Below are 25596 nucleotides of genomic sequence, written 5' to 3'. Positions count from 1 at the left end.
GGAGCTCCTTTGGTTACTCTTTGTAAATTAAGTCAGTTGTTGATGTGTGATTATTGCTTGGGTAAAAACAAACCTACACACAACACCACCCCACATGCTGTGTTCACATGGCCAATGTGAGTCATGTTTGCCCTTCTTGGGATGCTTCCTTTCTAATGGACGTCACATTAAAACAACACACTGTGCTTCACAACTTTTGTCAGATGACTCAATGTTATGTCATGCTAATGCTATCTCAGATTGAGTCAACCGCTCGGCGTTAGGGAGGCCAGCAGCGCCCGGGGGCCTGCCATTCTGTTATTGCTAGCGACATCATCTTTTATCCCCCAACTCCCAGAAATCCCTGCTTCAGCACAGTAGTCGTTTTGTTTTTGTCTTAATTAATGACTGAAATGTGCCAATAGAATCGAGTATCAAAAGACTGCCAAGTATCTAACTGACATCAAACGATCAAAGTCTTGTTTTACTTTAATCACATATCTTCTGAGCTATATCAGAACTTTTTTAGTGTGCAAAGTGTGCTGCTTTTGTAAATTCAACTTAAGTGCATTTAAGAGTTTGGTATGTTTTGGTACATTTAAAAGCAAGGTTTTAGTTTGAGTGCCAAAGCTCAGGTATCATATTGGTTCCAGTAATGAAAATGTTCAAATTACACAAAATTGAAACATGCTTCTTAAAATAGTTAATGTTTAGTGCTTGGTTAGCCACCCCCAACACAGACACATTCCTGCAAACATATAACACATGATGCCACAAAAAGACACCGCTGCATATCCAGACTGTCGGAGCACCTTTCCTTTATAAAATCATACTGTAGAACTGTTGGAAAACTACCTTAAGCTTACTCTTCGTAGTCTATTTAAAATAGTGACTTCTTACCTACTTGATGAGTAGTTATCAAATAATAAATGTTTCATGTTCTTTATCTAGGTATGAGTTCAATGAAAACCATATCCATAAGAAATGGAAGAAAATATAAGAGGAAGGAGCCATTGCAAACCAGGAAGCCAAAAAAGAGTTTCAACAAAGGTTTTTCTGTTTATGAAGAGACTTTAAATCACTTGCATTAACGCTGTTTTACTTAGCACTGACAGGAGGCCTGGTATATTGTAAAATGTGTTATATTTCATAACACGTGCATTAAAAGTGATACTGCAATAAATCTGGGAGAAAATTAAATCAAGCACTTTTTAGAAAAACGTATACCATTAAATCAAAAAACCCTGTCAACACACACACACACACACACACACACACACACACATCACACACACACACACACACCACACACCACACACACACACACACACACACACACACACACACACACACACACGACACACACACCACACACACACACACACACACACACCACACACACACACACATACACACACACACACCACACACACCCACACACAACACACACACACACACCACACACACACACACACACACACACACACACCACACACACACACACAACCCACCACAACAATACACAACACCACACACCACACACACACACCACACCACACACACACACACACCACACACACACACACACACACACACACACACACACACACACACCACACACACACACACACAACACACACACACACACACACACACACACACACACACACACACACACACACACACACACACACACACACACACACACACACACAACACACACAACACACACACACACACACACACACACACACACACACACACACACACACACACACACACACACACACACCTCTATGATTCAGGAAGCCGGTCATGTTTTTCCATACAAAACTAAAAGGTCCTAAGAGCAGCAGCAGCAGAGTGACTTCCTTTTGCCAAAGGGCCAAATTCCACATGGTCCGTGACCATTAACCCACCCAGGCTGACCCAGACCCCCACCTCCTCAACACTCAACATAGTTCTGGGGAAAGCCTCAACTTCACAATCAGCTGTTAGGTCTTTTCTCTTGGCAGGCACCTTCTATTAACTTCTGAAGAGGATGTAGGTTCTCCTGCTGCTGTCAACATCTCAATCTCTCTCACTTTCACGGCACCAGATATGCCAGCCGATGGCTAGAAAGGCATGAGTAAATTAACTGTGGGTCACGCTGAATACAAAATGCATATAAAGTAGCTGTTCAAGCAAAATCCGACTTTACAACTGAAATAAATAAATTATACCCTGGTACTCCTTACCGTTTACTTTCCAAAATAAATGTATTGCAAGAGCACAATGCAGAGAGCTTGATGATATTTTCTAGCTCACTTATTCAACAAAATATGACACTTTAGGAATTCAATAATAGGCTTTTGAATTAGTTTGTCAGCGGTGTGGCTGGCTGTTTATTAAGCAGCAGATTCCAAGTGGAGGCTGCCGTTTTATTAATAAATCTCTTAGCATCCCTCTTTATGCAATGGTAAAACAAACGTTGCTAATTATATTGAGCAGACATGAATTATGATGTTCAAACTCATGTTCAAAAAAATCTTCCCAATCATAATATCAATGTAACACTGTTTTTATATTCAGTAAAATGTCTTTGGTGCGTTTTAATTCAGCTTCAAATGTTGCCCTACTTCAGGTCAGTGAGGTCAGCAGGCTATGGCAAATAGCTGTGCCACAGCAATCTGATCCCTTTTTACTTGGTATGCAGTTAATGAGCTTTTTGAACCCTCATTAGACACAACTTCCCCCAACACACACAAGCTTTTTACCCCCACTCTCTCAAAACGTGTGCCAGCCCACTATTGTCTGGCAGTGTGGAGACATGCAGCTGCCTGCAGTCTGGTCAGTACCACACGAGGGGGAAACACACAAGGCAAAGGTTAAAGTTTGTCATTTATTTCATACAGGGTGTGTGTGTGTCACTGTGTGTGTGGGTGTGTGTGTGTGTGTGTGTGTGTGTGTGTGTGTGTGTGTGTGTGTGTGTGTGTGTGTGTGTGTGTGTGTGTGTGTGTGTGTGTGTGTGTGTGTGTGTGGGTGTGTGTGTGTGTGTGTGTGGGTGTGTGTGTGTGTGTGGGTGTGTGTGTGTGTGTGGGTGTGGGGCTTTTCGGAAAGGAGCCCTTGCTTAAATTACTATTATGAAAGCTTGGAAGGTCAAAGCGAGGCAGGCTCTGCAGTGTGCTGGAATGCGACCAGACATAGATGGAGGTAACTCTTTACGTGCCTTTTATATGTGACACAGATGGATTTTCAAGTAAGCTTCCATTAAACTCGTGAAAACATAGTCTTTCAGGGGGAAATGGTTAATTATTTTTAAAATAATTAACATTAATGTAGTTGTTTGCCTTCAGTCACTTCAAGTGTTTCAAATAATGTTTGCCAGCAGGTATTTTTATCGAAAGTCTACATCTGAACATAAAAGTTAATCATCTTACAATGGTTGTTATGTGCTGCTGCTGTTCTGCTTATTATATATTAATTAAACCATTACGGGTTCTGTCATTGTTTGCTTATTTCTCATGAGATTTGAAACAGTTTGGTGTCTCTCAATTATAATGTTAAAAGTACATTTATCTCTCTGAGGACATCAGTGGGCCTACTACAATGATGGAGTTTTCTGTAACTCTACAATGCACTTTTTATAGCATTAACACTCATCTGGGCTGAGGGTTCCTTAGTTTCTGGCTAGAACAGACTACATTTTAGCATGGACTCTTTATTAACGTCACTCTGCAGCAAGTTAATAAAATAGGACAACTGAGGAGCTCCGCAGACCCACTTTCCTTTCTCTTTTGACTAGCGGCAATGAACGGCAAAGTGGAAGTGGATCTCTCGGAAATCGACGTGTTAAAGTGACAGCCGTCCTTCCTCGTTTAATTCACAAAATAAGGCTTAATATCTCACCCTAACTTGTAACAACCCCTCTGTAAATAGTTGAAGGCCTCAAATAAAGTAGAGAAGAAAACACCCAGGTATCCGCTTACGGGGTTCCCGTGTCTGGCCTCCCCTCTGATTTCGCCGTGTTTTCGGATAAGCATTTAAAAGCACGGGCTCCAATTCAAGTGAAGTGTGCATGCTACTGACCTGAATAAACTGGATAGTCAGGGCTGATTTCCCGACACCACCTCCTCCGACCACCACCAGCCGATACTTCTCCTGCACCGAGCCGTCCTTCCAGCCTGCCATCGAGGACACTTCGCTGCTCTCCGCCGCCGCCGCCGCCGGAACACCAGTGAGCAGCAAACACCCACTTTTTCCTGTAAAGTGAAGAGGCCCTGCAGTGTGAGACACCGGAGAGAAGAGTCCAGAAACGTGCGGGAAATGACTCGTCGGTGTAGTCCGTTTAATGCACGGATAGATAGATAAGGAAGGGTCTACGGAGCTACGGGCGCCTGTCCATACGCCTGACTGTGATTCAGCCTCGACAACACTGCGTTGTTCGAGCAGAGGAACCGGGAGTAGAGTGAACAGCCAGACCACCAGTACTAATGTCTGGCGCTAGGGGCCCTTCTACAGGCTGTGTGTGACTGAACACCACGCCTACAGTACACGCACACACAGACACACACGCAAGCGCGCGTGCACAAACACACACACACAGCCCTGTCCTGAGACTATCATACTCCCCTGCAGTCACATTCCTGTCCTCACACACAGCCTTCCCTGAGCACACACATAAAAGCTGTGCCTGCCTTCTCTAACTGGAACAAATTACACAGGGATGATAAAGATGCCCTGCAGCTATAGCTATAGAGTCATAGTGTAAACCTCCAGTAGGCCTAATAAAAACTGTATTTTGTTTTCTTCAAAAGTCTCCAATTAGATGTTTTGTACCCTATGCCATATGAATTCAAAAAATAAAGAAAAAACTACTCACTGAAATACAGTATAGGCCTACTGCTACTGCCTCACAAGCACATTACAAAGTCAGGAGACTGACAAGCTCTGCAGTATCATGTTTCTGATTCTTCTGTAATCTAGACTGCTTCATTGTTATAACCCTTATTTATTGACCTGCATTGCTCGATTGGAAGAACAACATTTTTACATCTCATGTTAAGATTTCAACACCAGGTTATATTAAAAAACCCTCTGGAGTCTAAGGGTATTTTCTCGATTTTTAGATGTTTTCTTAAATCACCTTTTAAATGTATTTCTTCTAACATGGCACCCCATGTGTTAAATATCTAAATGTTCAGGACAATCTCTGGTATTTCTATATATGCAAATTACTCACCTTAGAGCACTGTTTGATGAGATAAGTAGCTCAAAAGCTTAAAATTTGACATCCGATTTTCGGAAAATCTTCAAAACTTTTGTGAAAACACAAATTTACTCATGTGATCGAATTGTTTTGGTGTTTTAGATTAGGTTACCAAAGTCTTAGGATCACAAAAGCAGTGAAATATTTGAATTACACTGTATATAAATGTGTTATTCATGTCTAAAATTAAAAAAATTAAATTCGAATTTTGAGTAAAATAGGTGTTTATCACTCTACTTTCACCACAGCAGGGGCTGAGATACATTAGGACTGAATAATGACTTCATATTATATACCAAGGTTCATGTGATGTGTACAAATACAAATTGAGCATTCAATCTTTTTTTCAACCAACAATTTATTATAAATATGTTTTTTTCAACCAACTATTTATATAAATATAAGAAACTGGAAAATCTCACTATTTACAATATTGAACATCAGAACTTTCAACCAACTATTCATTATAAATGTCAAGACAGTGTCAAGGTCTTTGTCTGTCTTCCAAGACAGTGGGTCTGGCTGCTGTGAAGATGGGGGTGATGGTGCATGGGCTGCTGTGTAGGTGGGGTGTACAAGTGCTATACGAGACCTCCACGAGACCTCCTTGCTGGCTGGGTTGAAGGTGATGGCTGTGGTGGAGCCTTTGTGCTGAGGTGTATTTGACATCATCATCATGTCTTGACCTGGTGGCAGCCGCAGATGGAGGTGGAGGCAGCTGTAGTGATGCTGGTCTGCTGGTCCTTGGTGGTGATCGCTCTGGTGAAGGCCCTTGAGCCACGGTAGATCTTGACCTGGGGGCCGGCACAGATGGATGTTCTGGCTGCTGGATAAACGCCGCCTGTGGGCCACTAGGCCCAGGCAGCTGTGAAACATCTCTGTAAAACAAATTAAAATGTAGGACAATAATTACAACTAATTTCATTGAAATAAAGTTCAAGTAAAATGTTGCTCAAGCACAAATAACAATGCACACATAAAAAGAAAGTTTGGGAGGTTGGAGAAGGAACACACACACACACACACACACACACACAGGTATTTCCAGTTACTTTACATTCAGTATAAAATCACAGACACACATAGGCTACATCTGATTACAAAGTCTCATCTGATTACAACGTCTCATCTGTACAGGACGGTAAAAATAATAACAGGCACACATATAAATAAATCTATGACAAAGTCTCATCTGTACAGAACAGTATGATAAAATAATCGATGGCAAAAACATGTCACTGTAAATGTCTCCGTTGTGGGACGAATAAATGATTAATGTAATCCTCTACACATGTAATCTCACTTTTACACACCAAAATAACGTTAACACAGAGTAAACATTTGCTGATGGAGAGTCTATTTTGTCCAATAAAAAGTTCATGACTATCGATAAAAAAGATATATCAATAAACCTATTGTTCATTTTCGTGGTATTCCCCACACATTGCCAGTACACTATTACTGTAATATTTACACTTACCCATGCCCAAATGGATCCTTGTTGTTGTCTTTGTATTCTTCTTCTTCAGAAGAGTCGAAGACTTCACGTTCTGAGGCTCTATCTTCACTGCTGCTAGCGAAAAAAATCTCTAGCGAAGTCGGCAACTGTAAAGTTTTTTTTAGCCATTTTCTCTGTCTCTCTCTCTCTCCTCAAAGACGTAAACTGATGGGAGACACGTGGTTTATGTTTTGTTTACTTGGTGGGTAGGTCCTTAGTGATTTCTCGATGTCCATTGGTCATTTCAGACCATGATGGCTGCCGGCCGAGATTTCCTTGACGGACACACGAATCCACCAATCCACAGTGTAAAGTCAAGCTGCTTTGAGCGGCCATATTGGCTGCTATGCCCTGGTTACAGTCTCACAGGAGATACCGCTGGAAAGCTACTCTTCCAGTGATTCCGCGGATATCTGAATCATATTTCTACTCCTTATAATCGAAAATATATGATTAATTACGTAAAATTATGCGCACCTGGTCATTGGTTACAGTAAATATAAAAATGTTACATCGGCCTTCTTCAGTCATTGGAAATCAGAGTCAGAATCAGAATCGGTGTTATTCTTTCACACACAGTGACGTCACAGCTACCCACAATGCAACGCGCGCCATATATTTTTTTATAAAGACGCCATTTTTCTGGAGGTGCAAAAATCCTGGTGATGCTAATATAAACAGCTAGCTTATGTACCAGGCAGAGCGCACTAGGTTTTTTTTCTGAATTAACGACCGAAGAAATCGCTGCATGTCTTCGGATTACATCTCTGGACTTGAGGGGTGTGCTCTAGGTCGTTACCAGCGTAAACTAGAGCTGTGTGGGTTGTTGGATGTACAATGTATGGAATTACGACCCTCAAAAGTGGCCTTCGGTCAATTTTGGCTGCATCTACGTCTATCTTCTGGAAACACCAGGTGAATACCCCACTTGTCACAATAATATTATCATGCCAATGCATATATGTGGTATTTTAGAGTTGACTATATTGATTAAGGCAATCGACTATGATATTCTGTATGCACCTCGCGTGAAATGGTTGATACCGGAAGTACGGTGTCGCCCTCGGCCCAAAACCCGTATGTGTGTGTGAAAGAATTAACGTATAGGTTTACAGATACAAGGAATTTTTACGTTTTAGCAATGCACAAGAAGAGTAATTTATTTTCCATGAAAATGTAGTATTTATCTAATTAGATTATCAGCAGTGCATTTTACCAATAAAAAGGTTGATATAAATATCAATTCGTAATGTAAATTCTAAAAATAAATAATATAAAGACAAATAAAACTCACTTTTGTTCCTCTCAGATACACCTTTATTAGTGTATTCATGTAACAGTGACAGTTAATGTTCAAAGGCTTAAGGTTGTCTTATTCTAGTCAAATGGTGGTCACATGGTGATGTTTATCTTGAAGTGTTTTCATGATAGGTGCAAATAAAAGGGATGGACTCTTTTTTTACATCACTTAAATAGCACTCAGTCTGAAAAATAGACTTAAGCCAGTCTATCTGAAAGGACAGACTTAACTTCAGTGTGTACAAGCATGGCTTTTTTGTATTATGTCAACATGTCAAGTAAATGCCATGTTATGACAAATCTGACTACAGGATTATGATGTGCAGGGTGCCAAAGCACTGTTTGATTCGACACATGTGGCGCCACCTAGTGTCAGAAGAAGGAGGTTGGATGTGAAACAGTCTTGATTGAGAGTATGAAAGTTGGTTTCAGGCATTCATATAAATAGTTGTTTCATATGGAGAGTGAGCGTGTTACTAAACTTTTGAACTCACCCATAAGGCCTTAAGTTCAGGACAAGCTTGTTAGCAGCTGAGAAAGAGAAATGCTGCAGCATTTTTTGTATAAAATGCAGGACAGGCGTAATAAAAAAACTGCCCAGTAAACTGAAAGTGTCCAAAGATATATATATATTTTCACAGTTACCTTGAACAATGAAAAGTATTTTTGACACTGGGCTTGGTGCTACATATAGTAAAACCACTTACAAACACTTTTTCACAAACACAGCTCCCTATAAAAGAGTCCCTATAAAAATGATAAATTAAAGAATGTACGCTTACTTTGTGTACAAGATAAATCACCAAAATAGAAAAACATAGCATAAACACAGGGTGTAAAAGCTTAACGGTTTTATGGAGTTTAGATTTCATTGTAATAATGATGGATAATATCTACCATAAATCCAAAGAGGCCGTACAATGCAGACAGTAGGTTGTCAGTGGCCGTTTCTCAATGTCGAGTAAAGCTGCTGCAGAGCCACTATTTCAAGTATACTACGTCATCGAGTAGCGCCGAATGCTGGGCATTTAAACAGTCCTTCGGAGCCACTCGATGACGTAGTATACTTGAAATAGTGGCTCTGCAGCAGCTTTACTCAACATTGAGAAATGGCCAGTAACTGCTGCCAGATAGCCAGCTGTTTATTTTAGCAGCTGAAGCTCTGACCTCAAAGCCACCTTTCAGCCTTTATCTAAACCCCTGGAGAGACAGATTTCAGAGATATTGCAAATGTATGACCGGGGTTGTCACCCTTTAATCTGGCATATTCCCAGAAATGTCCCTTTACTCATACATAAACAGGAGGGAAAGTGGAATATGTAACTCTCTGCCAACACTAATCCATCTCAATCTCATTTGATCAGTGAAGGTAACACTTGCAGATGGTTTTGAGAGTACCTTTGAAATCACTGCAATATTCAGTAGTACCTGAGGTCGAAATAAATTGTGTCCAAGCTAAGGATATGGATGTATTTAAGAGTATTCATGATGCCATTGTTGGGGTGCTGGACTACTGATGTTCATCTTCACACTGTGCACGAGATCACACAAGGCATCTGAGGAATTCATTATTCATGTTCAACTTTCCAGGTGAAAGCAATTTAACAATGGCCATCTATAAATTATTTTCCAAACTTCACCCTTCAACAGTCATTTCTAAATAAAGACAGTAGAAACTCCTTCTCATGAACCTCATCCTCTTTTCCTGTTCCTAATATGGCTTTTGACACGATTAGTTGAATGAATTAATCAATTAAAACCTTTAACAGTGAATTGGGCACAAAGAACGATAAATCTAATATAAACTTTCGAATAGTTGGGGAAGCTAACAATAATTATTTTAAAAATAATTGTTTTAGCATTAAGTTAAATCTGCCCAAAATTAAAACAGTGACAGTGAATAAAGCATTAAGCAAAATTAAGTCTTTCTTTTAATACATAGTTTATTGAAAATTAAACAGGACAGGGAAAGAACATTACTGAAATTTAGTTTCCAGACAGAGGTGATGTAAAAAAAAGAAAGAAAGAAAACAGCGGAAAGCCACTGACCATATAGAGTTCTTAATTAGCTGTGATGAAAAGACTGTAAGATGGAGGATGAAAGAGAACAGCAGAGGGGTCAGCTGGAACAGAGTTGTCTCAGACATTTGACTTCTTTTGGGAGAGGTTGATTTTGTCTCCGAGACTCAAGGCCATCCCCTGTGAAAGAAAGGAGAAGATTTATTGTTATAGCATTTCTAGACACTGATAAGAGCAAAAGCTTTTAGAGCAACATCACACCAAGTTATGGGCTGTTTCATATTATCACTCTCCCTGGCCATTTCGTCCAATTCCTTCAATAAAGTATTTAATTCAATGATATCCTTCCAAAAGATGAATTTGCTGCATTTCTCAAGTTGAAAGATAATAAATTCAACAAAGCCTTTACTTCTTAGATGTATAAAGGTTTATGATGCAGCAACTGAGACTCACCTGACTTTTGGCTCTAATGCGTATGTGTCCGTTGACAGGAGCATCAGGCCCCAGGTGGATGGGCTTCTCGATGCTGACGTTAGCCAGGGCATCTTCGCCAAAGATTGAACGAGCATAGAGGTTGGCAGCCATGAAGCCGCAGAAGCCCGACAGCGCCTGGTTTGTGAGAAAAGAAGGATAAGAGTTGAGAGTATTACAGAGTAACAACACCAGAGGATTTATCTGATTCGTTACAAAATGCACCAGCACCCAAACTAATGGCCTGGGCAAAGGCTAGGCAATCAGGCTCAGAGGTAGAGTGGCTGCGTTTTAGGCAGCTAAGGAATAGCTTCACTTCAAATGTCAAAAGTGCAAAGTCGAAGTACTATTTGTCAGTTACCACAGAAAACCTAAATAATCCTAGGAAATTTTGGAAAGCAATAAAAATCGATATCCACCGGTGAGATCCGTAATGAGCCACCATGTTAGGGGCCACCATGTTAAATTGTTTTAATGAGCATTTTGTGTCCTGCGGTTCTATGTTTGATTCAGTTTCTAACTCTGCTTCTGTGAACACCCCAATCCGTGACTCTGAACAATGTGTTCTGGAAAACCCTTTCAGTTTTACTCTTTTTACTGTCAATGTTGTTCATGAAGCCTTATCTAAGCTAGATCCTAAGAAACCGGCTGGCCCGGACAACGTAGAACCTTTCTTTTTAAAGATAGCTGCAGATTTTATTGCTCTTCCTCTTACTACTCTTTTTAACCTCTCCCTCGGCACAAATGCAATTCCAAAAGTATGGAAGTCAGCTTATGTCTTGCCTTTGCTAAAAGGAGGGGAGGCAACTATTTTAAATAACTATAGGCCAATCTCTAAATTGTCAGTTCTGGCGAAGGTGCTCGAACGCCTAGTGAGTGAACAAGTAAAGGAGTTTTTATGTAAAAATGATATCCTGTCTAAACATCAGTCAGGCTTCAGAAAACAACACAGCACCATCACTGCCACAATGAAAGTGGTAAATGATATTACGAGTATTTTAGATAATAAGCAGAGTTGTGCAGCTCTATTTATTGACCTTTCCAAAGCGTTTGATACCGTCGATCATCGCATCTTAAAGCAGAGGCTACTCAGTATCGGCATATCCAGCCATGCAGTGGGTTGGTTTGTGAACTACCTCTCTGAAAGGTCCCAATGTGTTCACTTTGATGGGCTGTCTTCTGAGTGGTTAAACATTGCTAATGGTGTTCCTCAAGGTTCTGTTTTAGGTCCACTTTTATTCTCCATATATATCAACAGTTTAGGTGAAAATGTGGATGAAGCTACTTTACATTTTTATGCTGACGATACTGTGATGTACTGTGCAGGTCCCTCCATTAAGGAGGCTGGTGTTAAATTACAGGCTGTTTTTAACATTATTCAGACTCAGCTCTCTGAACTTAAGCTTCTTTTAAATGTTGATAAAACCAAGGTAATGCTATTTTCAAAAGCTAAAAAGACACCAGAGCCTGTTTTAGATATTGTTACTATGCAAGGACAAGTACTTGAAGTGGTTACCAGTTATAAATACCTAGGTATCTGGCTTGATGATTGTCTTACTTTTAAACGTCATGTCAATAACCTGCTTAAAAAGCTGAGGGTTAGGCTATGTTTCTTTTTCAGAAACAAGTCCTGTTTCTCTTTTGAAGCCAGGAAAAGGCTAGTCACTGTGACCTTTTTACCTGTGCTGGACTATGGTGATTTGATCTATATGAATGCACCTGCCTATTGCCTGAACAAGTTAGATGCCGCCTATCACAGCGCACTGAGATTTGTCACAAATTGTAAAGCACTTACTCATCACTGTACCCTGTATGCCAAGGCAGGTCTGCCATCACTTACTGTAAAGAGGCTCAGTCATTGGTACACGTTTATTTATAAAGCTTTGTTGGGTAAACTCCCGTATTATATCTGCTCTCTGATAACACAGAGAGTTGCAAGCAGCTATTGTCTGAGATCGCATGATGTAGTATTCTTAGATGTGCCAAGAGCAAGGACTGTCTCAGGTAAGACAGCTTTTATGTGCGCAGCGCCACTTGCTTGGAACAATCTTCAGCAAGAATTGAAACTGAGCAATCTCATTCCTCTGCATGTTTTTAAAGCTAGGCTAAATGAAATGCTCGTTGATACTATGGCCACTTGTAAATGTCTATAACTATGTAAATGTATCCTGTAAATATAATGTATAATGTCCTTTATTGTTTTATGTTTGATGTGGAACCTATATGCTGCAGGTCTCCCTTGAAAAAGAGATCTATGATCTCAATGGGACCAATCTGGTTAAATAAAGGTTTGAAATGAAATGAAATGAATTTCATTTATTTGTATTGGTCCAGCCAGCATTAAAACCTCATTTAAATGATTATCTCTGTTGATGTGATGTCTTATACCAACCTTCTCAGGAGTCAGACACTTCATGTTGGTGGACTTAAGGATATGCTGAAGGTACTCGTTCAGATCAGTGATGTTGGTGTTCACTGTCACCTATGAAAAAGAAAGATTGATTAGGGAACATCTTCAATGCTCACAGTCCTAAATATTGATTTTGGTTTATGGATTTTTGAATGTAGGAAGTACAAAAAACCTGTGTGTATGACAAATGATACCAAACACACTTTTTAAAGGCAATTTGTTTCTGGGAACTAGCCACAAAGTAGAAAAGCAAAGCCTACCTTGTTTTCCCACTCAAACTCTGCCCACATCTGTCTGAATTCTGCATCAGTGCAGGACGCAGGCTGGATGTAGTCCATGATGTCAATGTGGATGTCACTGAGGACGACGCAGTTTCTGTCGCTAGCGGCTCCCGACACATCATACACTGGAAAGAAAGGAACAAACATCTCCACAAATTAGACTTACTTCTCTGGTTACAGAGATCAAAACGAGCTGAAGTTCTATCAAGACGATAAACCAAAATATTATCTCACCAATATTTCCAAATATGATGCCATTCTCAGTCGAGGCCACTTTAACATTAGCCTTGATGTTAGCAAAATCGTGAGGAGCCAGAGTTAAAGGTGAAGGCTTCTCAACCAACTTGAGATCACCTGTGGGATGGATACTATTAGTGGAATGCAAACATAACAACTAGTAGCAAAAAAATACGAGGGGCTTGATCATCATTAATGGGGAGAACATGTTCATATGTCCAGTGAGGTGAAAAATAAACCAAACTCACCTAAAGTGGCCAGCTCAAGAGTGCAATTCTGGAGAGTGTCATTGGTTTGGTTGACCACCAGCACGTCCAACACGATGTCATACTGGTTGACATGAACATAGGCTTCAGCGTACACTGGGTCTGAGAACCCTGTCAGCTGGGTCACCTAGAGTGGACAAAAACACGTTTTTATCAATTTAATCATCAATTATATTGCAAGTACAAATGTTTCCTCACAGTAAGCAATTAAAAAGTACATTTGTATACCATTTACAAGGTTTTAACAGCAGTGCATTTGCACAGCAAGACCTCAAGCAGCAGGATTAAAAAAGAAAAATGATACTCGTAGCTGAGTGTGTCCCTGCATAAAAAACTGTTATACCCGCAGTCAAATTAAATAAAAAACAAATAATGCAACAACTTAAAAATGGTAGAATATGAAATCCAAACGAAACAACTGTTTTTGTTTCCACTGTGCAATCAAAAACAGCACAAAATAAATTAGCGTTATAAATGGAAGAACAAATTAATAAAATCTCAAAACAAATTAATCTAATTCCCAAGTTGATCTTTCTCAATGTAATTACCAGTTGCAGTCACATGACTCGCATATTTTTTGACTTGAGACTTGCTTGACTAACATTGATAAAAGACTTGACTTGGACTTGGTATTCATGACTTGAGACTTGACTTAAACTTGAGACAGATGACTTGAAAGGACTTGACTGTTTAAAATAAAAATATTTGCGTTTGTTTTTGTAGTGAGATATTACATTGAGTTTTTTCTAAACGTGATTGGGTGATTATAGCGCCGTGCGCGCAAACCTGGCAACCCACTAGACGGCAGGAGTGTCAGTTAACATGGCAGCGGCTAGCTTTACTCCAAAAATAGTGAAGTTTGGATTCAAGGATTATGTTGTCGATGACGGTAATAAGAAGAGAACAGCGGTATGCAGGGTCTGCTGCATAAAGATCAGTGACACGACCACCACAACATCCAACTTCATTCGTCACTACAAAAACAAACCCAGAGAAATGTACGTGCATGTGTTGTGTTAGCTAGTAAGCTAACGTTAAGTTTAAACTACGTTAGACTTGGTTTCAAATCGAATAAGCAAAGAGAAGAGAAGACAATACGGTAATTTAACACTAGAACCGCCAAGGGATTCATTTTTGACTAACCCTGATACTGACGGGCTGTCCGGAGAGGGAGAGAGAGAGGAAAAGAGATGCCTCGCTTATTTCTGTTATTATCAGAAGTTACTGTAAACTGTTGAATAATGTAGTTCATCTACTTTTAGTAGTTTGTTTAAATGTTTTAATTATGTTATTTTTGTTTGTAGAAGTGCATCATTCCTTGATTTATTGTAAAATTAATCTGAACTTTTTGATCTGTTATGATGCTAAACTGAAGCAATTTCTAAATTAACCCAATTAAGTGAGTTTTAAATCGTCCTACTTAGTTTATAAGGAAATTATGAAGAGGAACAAATTAAATGATTTGAAAATGATATCTATGTAGGTGCTGACGCTGTTGGCGGTTCTAGTGTTAACAGAAATGTAAATTAAATATGTGTAATGGAAAATGCCATATGTGATTTTCTTACCTGGAATTCTGCCTTTTTGAACAGACTTTTTGAGTCCTAGCTATATTGTCTGCAGTTCTAGGGTTAATATTAATCTAATATGATTGTCATCGGTCTAAATTAGATTTCAAATGATTAACTGTATGTAATGAAGATCATAGTGTGGGTTGAATTCATTTTCATAACCACTGTCTAAAAGACTGATTTAAATGCGGAAACTGGGCTTATTCATCAGAATTTCGTATGACTTGACTTGCTTGACCTGAGCAATGACTTGACTTGCTTGACTCTCACCACAGTGACTTGGGACTTGCTTGATACTTGTAGGTCAAGACTTGAGACTTGCTCATGACTTGCACATGTAGGACTTACTCCCACCTCTGCTGTGGGGGTACCTTGTTGAGTTTTGAAGCCAGGGGATCATTAGCCTCTTTCCTCTGAGTGTTGCCCATAGCAGCCAGCAGACTGAGCTGGAAATGATCCTCCTTAGAAGTCATCTCATTTTTGGCGGTCAGCTGCATGAAGGAGATCGGGTCGTCTGCCTGCACTGTTACGCTTCGTTTCTCAGACTCTTTCTGTGGTCAGAATAAGAAACACATAGGGTTATTTTGAAGGGGATAATCGAGCATATAGTTGTCCCACCAAGAAATATTCAAGACACTTAAATAGTGAGGCCAAGATGTGAAAACAAATTAGTAAGATAAATATATATTTCAATTAGAATCAAGTTACATTTATCAACAAAAAGATGGAGCAATTATGTTTTTGTCAAGAGATGCGGACACCCTCATAAATGAATGCCATAAATAATAATAATAATAATACATGTTATTTATAAAGCACTTTTCCTGTTGCTCAAAGCTCTTAAAAACAAAACTTATTTGTCTTATAAACACTATATGTATATTTACAAGCATAAAACTGAATTTGTAACATTCATAAATAAGGGCTGGGTCAAAAAATATGCAATTTACAGATAAAATGTGACTTCCTCTTCTTGTGGCGATGCCTCAGCTGGTTAAATAACAGGAGGTTAAATAGCGTTACCTTCTGCGAGAGCTTCTCCTCCTCCAGTCTGACAGTCAGCATATGTGACAGGGATCTGCGGCACTCCTTGTTGAAAATGTCATTCATAAGAGGCGAGCACTCCGACAGGACCTTGAGGCACAGCGAGATGCGGTCCACATCGTCGTCTGTGATGGGCTTCTTGGGAAGAGAGGACTTGCCCAGGTGCAGCACAGTGACCATGATCAGCATGGACTCTGCCACAAAGGACTGAGGGGACAGCAAGACAACAGGGGTTAGACAAACAGTCAGCTGGTTAATTGTTTTTGACAGAAGTGGTCAGTAGAGTGGAAAGAGGACGACTTACATTTTGTTTCTTTTTGTCTTGAACAATTCCAACATAACGCAGGGCAACTTTGGTCAGGGTGGTGGCCAGGGAAGCTGCCACATAGAAGTCTCCGTCCATCAGGAAGCCTCTGAGTGGAGGTCTGGAACAACAGAAGCAGTGTTTATTGAGTGAGTTCACTGTGCAGACAATCAATGGAGAATAATGAGCCTTTCTTTACCTATCCTCTTCTTTTTTGGAAGGCCTGTTGGAGCTGAGGGCGCTCTGCGTCACATAGGTTCCCATCTCTGTCACCAGCTTCTGGGCTGGAGCCGCGCTCACTTCATCATCTGCTTTCACCTCCCCCGAGTCTCTCTTGATCTCATTTTCTACAATGGGGATCTGTCCAGGCAAGAGATGGATGTTAGGTCAAGTGAGCTTTTTTCCATTTAATACTAATAACAGGGTATATGCAGGAATCCTGAAGTCAAATGTAAGACCTTTTAAGACCTTTTTTAAGACCCTTTCCACACATTTTAAGACCTCATCGCCACTTGGAGTTTTAACCGTCTACATTGGCGACACACTTTACCTCACATTGACTATATACAGTATTGATTGTCCTTCCTCCTTATCTTCCAACCATTTGGACGCAAACTTGCATTTCCCCATAACGATGTTTAACAACCGGCGCAAACGGAGCTTCGCGCACTATCAAGCAGTGAGCGTGCCTTGCCCTGTTCATCCAACGGGATGCCATAAATAAACTACAGAATCACACTACACACCTACGCAATGATTACATTCAGGCAGACTGTAGAATACAACCTCTTTGGACAATTGATATACTTATTGAAAACAAGCTACAACATGTAATACCTTGAAAAATGCCGGTTTAATAGCCTTCATTTTCGCTAAATTGATTCATCAACTTGTAATACTTTTTAAGACCCCGCAGACACCCTGAATAATAATAATGGACGTACCTCTCCCAAGGACCTGCGTACTTCTGTCATCACACTCTGGATGTCATCCTTGGTGCTGCAGTATTCTCCCAGGATCCACAACGCTCCCCTGTAGATCCTGAAATAACACAACGGTGACAATGTTGAAGAGCATTGACAGAACTACGTACTCCTGTATTGATACACGAGCTATCCAAATGGCATTCGACAAATGTGACTTGAGGTAAAACATAAAGTGACTATCAGACCAGAATGACCAAAATCAGGCAAATTCATTCTTTGTTTAAAGTTGGTTTGTATATGTTTGATTATTTGTGCTCTTGTACCCTTTTTTAAATCACATCATTTCAGAGGAGACATAATTGAAGAACAACTCAAGTGTGTGATTTGGCCTCACATGAGTCTCTTTATTAATACATAGTATAATAAGAAGCATGTGCCCAATAACAGAACAAAATGACAGTTCAGCTCGTATTTTAGTATTAGTACGAGTAAGGACTTCAGATTAGCACAAACTGAATAGAAAAGGATGTACTTATTTGTTGATTGACTTGCCTATGTATCCATATAAAATAGTCTAACCTAAATTGTACCTGCTTTTGTTTATATCTATTAGGATGGCATTACCAAGACATTGCATAATATTCCCCTTAATGTGCTTAGAAAGCCTTACTTGACAGTTTTGATGGCGTGAAAGACTTCCAGCATCTTCTCGATGATGAGGGGTCTCAGGCTGTCAAACCTCTGAATGGCCTCCCTCACAAACTCCAGCACGTCAGCAGCAGCTGCCTCATTAGTGTCACTGAGGAACTCCATCAGCTGTAAATCATAACAACACGAAGAAAAGCCTTACTATATACTCAGACTTTACTATATAGTGTCATACATACCAACCACCATTGAGACCATTTCAGAAAGCTATAAAATATAACAAATGTCACAAGCATCTTGTTACTGGTGTGTTTGAATGATAGGAAACTCACCACAGGTATGACATTGGCCGCCATGTCAGGGAAGCGCACACTGCAGGAATGGAGAGTGCGTACCAGAAGCTGCCGGTACTTATCAGTGTCTTCATGTTCCGTTACATTGTTTGTCTTGATCACTTCCTTCTTCAAAACTATCACCAACTGGAAAGACAATAGATTTCACTTTATTTGCAGTATAACCTGTTTTGTCTGTGTACACGCCTGGACAAAATAATAACAACAACAATAACTTGGATATACTGCGCGCCACTGACCTCTTCTACATTGCGAGATGAAACCAGGTCCAGTGCCAGCTGCAAGGTCTTCTTTCTGACTTCCAGGTCAGGAGTGCTGAGGACACGCAGGATGTCCATCACAAGATCCTGGATAGAAATACAAATGTATTGGTGAAAAACCGAATTACTTCCCAACAGAGATGTAGCACTGTAGGCTCAGCAAACTGTTGCAGTGTCCTAATATAACTACGTTTGCTAGATTTTTATATCTTACAGACTTTTCAGCTGCTTTTGACTCTAAAAATGTATTCTGTACATTTTCATATATAGTTGTTGTCTAAATTCTCCCACACCACTCCGCTCCTCCGCTCCCTTCACTGGCTTCCGGTAACTGCTAGAATCCACTTCAAGACACTGGTACTTGCTTACCATGCTGCGAATGGATCTGGCCCTTCGTACATCCAGGACATGGTTAAACCGTACACCCCAGCGCGTGCACTACGCTCTGCATCAGCCAAACGACTCGTTGCGCCCTCGCTGCGAGGGGGACCCAAGTTCCCATCGGCGAAAACACGTGGGTTTGCTATCCTGGCTCCAAGATGGTGGAATGAGCTCCCCATTGACATCAGGACAGCAGATAGCTTGCACATCTTCCGGCGCAAACTGAAAACTCATCTCTTTCGACTCCACTTCGAGCGTTAGAACTATTAACGAAGCACTTTTATACTAATAAAGGGCTGGCTTATCTAAAGCCAGTTGACTAGCACTTGAAATGTTTGGCTCTATGAAACCTGATGTACTTATATGATTCTGTTTTCTTCAAGGTTGTGTCTTCCTGGTCGAATGTACTTATTGTAAGTCGCTTTGGACAAAAGCGTCAGCTAAATGTAATGTAATTATTGTTGCTTATATGATGTTATATCCTATCAATCCAAATCAGGTTAGTGATGGGTAATTGTAGTTAAAAAAACAGCAATAATTCAACGTACCTGGAGTACACGCTCATGAGTGGGATGCTCCTTCAGCTCAATCAGACGATCGAGAACAATGAGCTTCACATTGTTGTCGCTCTCCTTGATGATCAGATCAATGTAGCACTGGGCTGCAGCCTGAAGTCCGGCAAAGCAAAAGATGAATAAACGACATAAGACATCACTGCTACTCGCTCCAATGCAGTACAATATCACTACCATATATACGGTATATTGACAAAACCCGGGTGATGTACCTTAACGGCTGTGGGAGCACTGGAGAGGGTAACAAGAGTGCCAGCAGCCTCATACTTCACAGCCGGGCTGGAGGACTGCAGCAGGTTGTAGATGCAGCGGATAAACCGTGCACGCTCAGAGGGGTTAGCATGGCAAACCTAACAGACAGAAGAAATACAGCAAGAGTTCAGACACCAACGCAGCTCTTGTGGCAGTATGCTGTTATGCTACAAAACTAAGATAAATTAGACTTAATGCTGGCACTCACTTTGTAAATCAGCTCCACAATGACCAGCTGGAGAATGTCGCCAAAAGTGTGAACCTGGTCGATACACGTGCTGAGGTAATCCAGAGCTCGATCCTGTAAGAAGTGAATGACATTTGTAAGTTATACCTTTGGGATAGATCATGTAAGTCTAGCGGCACACAATTATAGAAAAATAAGGAAATGGGCAATATTTGACGGACCTGATCGGCATGGATCAGCATCATGAACGCATTTCTCTTGCAGCTGGCATCTTTCTCATTGACAAGAAAATCATGAATCAACTCTGGAGCATCTGGGATGAGTTGTTCAAAGTTCCTAAAAGAAATAAAGATCATCAGCTGCTTGTTGTGCAACAGTGAATAAAGTACAACATATGTTTATATGGAAAGTCAACTGCACATAAAACCTTTAACAGTTTGTACCTGTAGATGGTGTAAATGGCCAGGACGGCGTTGCGGCGCACGTAACTGTGGCGGTGCTCCAGGCAGGCCCGTATCGCTGGCATGAGCGGCTCCAGCAACTCGGACTCCTTCAGCTTGCACAGGAAGCGCAGAGTGGAGCCACGGATGAACTCGTTTGGATGCTGCAAGTCCTGAAATGAAAAAAGTCAGAAAAATGAAAATGGTGTGGATTCAATAGTCACAACACTGCTGCTGTTTATTTTGTTCCCATTCTGACTATAACAAGCATTATTTCCCATGCTGTATATTGATGACAGGACACCTGATATAAGAAATATACAGATCTACAGATTGAGTGGATGAATCTTACCTTTCTGTAGGCGTCACAGACCAGGATCATCTCCTGCAGCAGCTTTCCGTCTGGGGTAGTTTTGGGAACAATCTCCCAGAAAATCAGCAGCAGCTTCTTGATGGTGTGGTCTTGAAGAGGCAGCACGAAGCGGATGATGGTCATCAGCAGTCCTGGCAACTTCTCACCATTCAGGATCATGATGATGACCTTCTTCAGGGCTTCGGTCTTTGCCTTGATCTCCCCCTTTTCTGTAGAAAACAATATGTATGTGTCTTACTACTACTACAATGAATGTAGTCAGCTTGACTCTCCATCCATCCATCCATCCATCTTCTCCCGCTTATCCGTGGTCGGGTCGCGGGGGTAGCAGTTCCAGCAGAGAGCCCCAAACTTTCTTTTCCCTGGCGACATCAACCAGCTCTGACTGGGGGATCCCAAGGCGCTCCCAGGCCAGCGAAGAGATATAATCCCTCCACCTGGTCCTAGCTTGACTCTAAGTATGCATTATGATTTTTGGGATGTTCACTTGTTTGATGAGTGATTCATATTGTTTATCTGTTTATGTATTAAAACCAACATTGGCTGCAAATTGTTTCTAGTGGAAAAACATTCTACTAAAGAAATACTTCCTAAGAAATGAGCTGACACTGAGATGTGTGGGTTATCCTAAATTGGAAAGAACTTCATTTAATGGAAAAGATGTTTTGCTTTTGATTCTTTTAAGCCTTTTAACACTTTAAACAGCATACATTGATTTCCATTCAACTCAAATGTATTGCAGTTGGAATGTAGAAAAATAATATAGTCCCTCTAAGGTTTAATAAGGTAGCTATGCAAATGAACTGTAAGAATAGTTACCTAGATCAGCCTTAAGTGTGACCTCAGAAGGAGGCTCTGATTCAGATGAAACATTGATCAGAGTGTAACACACGTTCTCTGCAGCCGTCATTTTTGCTTCCGGCCTGTATCTGTCTTAGAAGAATCCCAACGAATGTCGATCACTGGACAATAACTGCAAGAAACAGTAAAAGATAGATTCAGTAAAAAGGTGGAGATTTTTTTATACACAGATGCATAAACATACAGTAAGTAAAGCAAATGTGTGAACAAAATCTGAATGAACATTAGACACAAACAACATACATTTGCTGAATAGCATCATGTCCTTGAAACAGGAAAACGCACTGTTGGGTCATATTTCATTAACATTTTCATCAGCAGGCAAAGAAGGCATGGTAAACTGTTATAATTATTATATCACTCACATTCTTACTTTTACTGGGGGAAAAAAACATTATTAAGTGTAGAAATAATGATTTTGCCACTACTTATTTACTGAATTTAACTGCATGTGTATAGGACATTGTCTCATTGTTTATTTAACACTTTAGCCTCACAAACCAGAGATCCTTCCAGAATATTTCCAAAGGAATGCATAATAGATCAATTAAGTAGTTGTGAATGTAATGTATTAGGTTAGTGTTTGCCCTGCCATAGACTCGTGATCAGTCCTGGGTGATTATCTGACTCAAAACATTCTGGGATTCTTTAGACCCTGAAAGACTTGGGCAGAAACAGTACATGGAGACAAATAATGAAGGGTATCTTCAAAATGTTTTAGCATTATACAGGTGTTGCCTAAAAAGTGATTGTTTGGATCAATGAGGCATTTGTTTGTGGGGCTTCTATGTAAAACTCTTTCAGAAAAACATCCCCAACAGGTGATTCCTCCAGCACCTAGTTGTAACAAAAGGAGGAGCTGAATTAATACGGAGTTGTCTTTGGATAGATGTAATTAACATTAGGTGGTTAGTTACATAATGGTAGTGTTTGCTAGGTTCGGCTTTATTATGTAAAAACGCGATGGCTGTCATCACAAAAACAGAGACAAGAGCTGTCATTGTGACAGAAGAGACAGTTTAAGTGACAATGTCACTCTCATAGACGGAATGGTTACGATTAAGTGGGTGATGAAGCTCAACTCCAGAAAGTGTGACACGCAGCGTTAAAATCCTGGTACAACACTGCAGCTAGTTACTGTTACAGTTTTAATGGCCCTACCTGCGATAGCAACAACAATTGTGTGGCTAACCCTGAATAAAAGGCAAACATGAATTACTAAGTGGACTATACAATTGGTTAGATTTAGTTAATATATGTGATTAGTCGCTAACTAGCGAATGTTAGCAAACGCCAGCTTAGCTTCTGCTCAGGCTAGCAATGAAATGGTGGACAGTAACGTTAGCTAGCTGCCTGAGCAGATACCGCGGGTCGGGAGAGAAAATATCACCTTGGTCAACAAGAGAATCACTTTACATACCTTATTGCGAGACTTTTATCCTCCGAAGTGGCCTTCGATATCCAGGTTTGGATAATTACATCTGTGACATGTCCCAGGAGCTCCCTTTGGCGAGCTGTCTGTGTAGTTCCCTACCACTTCCTACTGACGTGGAAGATTACTTTCTGAGCCACATCACTGCTACCGTGTGGCGGAAGGCTCAAACGCGAGAGCAATAATAAGGAGCGTTTTCCATTCAAAAACACATATAAGTTAACTATTACATCAATTATTTATATCACGCTCTTTAAATTTGTATAATGTTGCAAGACACGAATTATTCTGTATTCCACCGGTGAATTTGACGGACCGTGGTCAAATGTATGAGACTAATTGTTCAGATTCCTTGTGGATATTGACTCCCTGAGTGAAAGAAATAAGCCACTAAAAAGCTGCACTCAGCCTGTTGCCAATGCACTGACATTTTTTTAAATAAAGCTGATTTGCCTTGTCACATTACGTAGGCCTAGAATACTTTATTTGTTGATAACAAGTCATACACATATGAAGAAGAAGATGAACTTAAGAATGTATCATGTTTTCTGGTAATTCGGTGTACATATTTAAATGGTAGCCTTTTTTTAAAGTGGATAAAAACAGGGTGAAATTAATAATAATAATAATAATATCATTATTATTATGCAGTACACTAAACAACGTTTTTTTTACCTCACTGCCCTTTCATATTCAAATCTGTGAATAGTGATAATTGCAGCAAATGTTATTGTAGAAAATAAAATATAGGCTACTTTAAACATCTTTGTACAGCCATAATTGATTTTTTTGTTTTTCACAGTGAATTTCAACTTCCACTTAAAGTTTATTGGTTCAGTATAACTACTTCAGATATGATTCCTGCATCACAAATACATTACATTATTTTGGGGGAACTAAATATAGCTACTTTAGTGTTTTAACAAATAGTATGTAACGGAATATAATATAATGCAGCACCCTCCAGTGGAAGCTAAGCCTTACTGATACATTCAGTGGATAAAACAATGGAGGGGAGTATATTAGTATCTTCAGAGAATCTGTTAATGTATGTCAGTTGTGCAGACCACCAGCTACCTTAAACATTGTACACTGTTGTATGGCTGCCAACACCACAACGTATTGCAATCATTCTTACACTGATTAACAACCACTACCATGGAAGTGTTTACATATATTAAAATGGAAGTTTTCATGATAAGAAAGGTTTATGGTTCAAGTCAAGAGCAAAGTACTTGTTGACACTGCAGAACCTTTTTTCAGCTATAGAACAACGGCTTCACACATGCCCTTTATTTATGCTTACTATAAAAAATAGATTGTTTATTGTATTGTCATTTAATGAATTGTATTCTACTTTAAGGATCCTGTTCTCTGGGAATGGTTTCGAGTGTAGTTCCTCTTCTACCATCATTCAAAATAGTGTAAAGGAGGAAATATATAATAACTGACTGCCACTGCCACTTCCAGGGACCCATTGAATAATTTAACATTAATGAAGAATTTCATAGAAAACTAACACATAAATAAAAAACAAACAATAAATAAATAAAATGGTGAACAAAATGCAATCATTTAAGCCAACCTCATGTCTCAAAAGAGTAACATCTCTGTCATACTGGTTACATATCTAAAGAAGAGGCGAAATATGCACATTAGTTAAGTTAAAGGGAAACATTGTTTACCCTGCTGACAAAACTGAACCAACAGTAAACGCTGAATAAGATTATTACTATTATAACATGTAATGTTTACTTTTCAGACACATCAGGACACACCTGTTTACTTAGTCTGTGTGGCACACATCTAGTAACACAGACATTAAGACATTTTATTTACGATACTACATCCAAGCTAGCTTTTCAAGGATCCAAGAAGGCCTTACATCTGTGTAAATCACAAAATGTGTGAGAAATCTAAAGTCACAGTGACAGCTTATTTGTTCTCTTTTCTTATATTTTATTGTTTGGTTCATTATAAGATAAGATAAGATATACTTTATTAATCAAACATTGGGATTTATTTTGTTTTATTTTCTTATTACACATAATTATAAATAAAAAAGAGTGGAAAGTAAACAATTATACAATCCAAACATCTCCAAATAGAACTAAAAGTTTGAAATATAAAAGTTGACCGTGAGAAAAAAATATGTTAAATATCTGACAAATAAAAAAAACTATTGATGGGCTGAATTACAGCTAACACAATATAAAAGTGGGATATTATTTACATTTTGTTTGCAAGAAGACATTCAATTAAATATAAATATACTTTGAGA

At 39.7% G+C, this 25596-nt stretch overlaps 2 protein-coding genes across 2 annotated transcripts in view; both read right to left on the bottom strand.

The window, feature by feature from the left end:
• The window catches only part of rras2 (RAS related 2), a 34087-nt gene extending 29625 nt beyond the window's left edge, over nucleotides 1–4462 (bottom strand). Inside the window, exon 1 of the mRNA XM_034217835.1 lies at nucleotides 4048–4462. Within this exon, the coding sequence (XP_034073726.1) occupies nucleotides 4048–4149 (102 nt within the window). The 5' untranslated portion in view covers nucleotides 4150–4462. The remainder of the gene's footprint in view (nucleotides 1–4047) is intronic.
• A 5485-nt stretch (nucleotides 4463–9947) lies between these two features.
• Nucleotides 9948–23477, bottom strand: copb1 (COPI coat complex subunit beta 1). Its single transcript, XM_034217824.1, has 22 exons — nucleotides 23304–23477; nucleotides 21842–21995; nucleotides 21002–21231; nucleotides 20653–20822; nucleotides 20431–20545; nucleotides 20231–20323; nucleotides 19983–20120; nucleotides 19744–19863; nucleotides 18794–18901; nucleotides 18534–18680; nucleotides 18224–18369; nucleotides 17572–17668; nucleotides 16827–16987; nucleotides 16628–16748; nucleotides 16303–16530; nucleotides 15651–15830; nucleotides 13691–13835; nucleotides 13440–13559; nucleotides 13185–13330; nucleotides 12907–12996; nucleotides 10497–10652; nucleotides 9948–10223 (listed from the first exon to the last, which is right to left on the bottom strand). Exons 2-22 carry the CDS (start codon nucleotides 21930–21932, stop codon nucleotides 10164–10166), a joined length of 2862 nt encoding a protein of 953 aa, XP_034073715.1. The 5' UTR covers nucleotides 21933–21995; nucleotides 23304–23477; the 3' UTR covers nucleotides 9948–10163.
• Nucleotides 23478–25596: the final 2119 nt, after the last annotated feature.

This window comes from Gymnodraco acuticeps, unplaced genomic scaffold (genome assembly GCF_902827175.1).
Source record: "Gymnodraco acuticeps unplaced genomic scaffold, fGymAcu1.1, whole genome shotgun sequence".
Classification (NCBI taxonomy): Eukaryota; Metazoa; Chordata; class Actinopteri; order Perciformes; family Bathydraconidae; genus Gymnodraco; species Gymnodraco acuticeps.
This window is presented reverse-complemented; position numbering and strand designations above follow the sequence as displayed.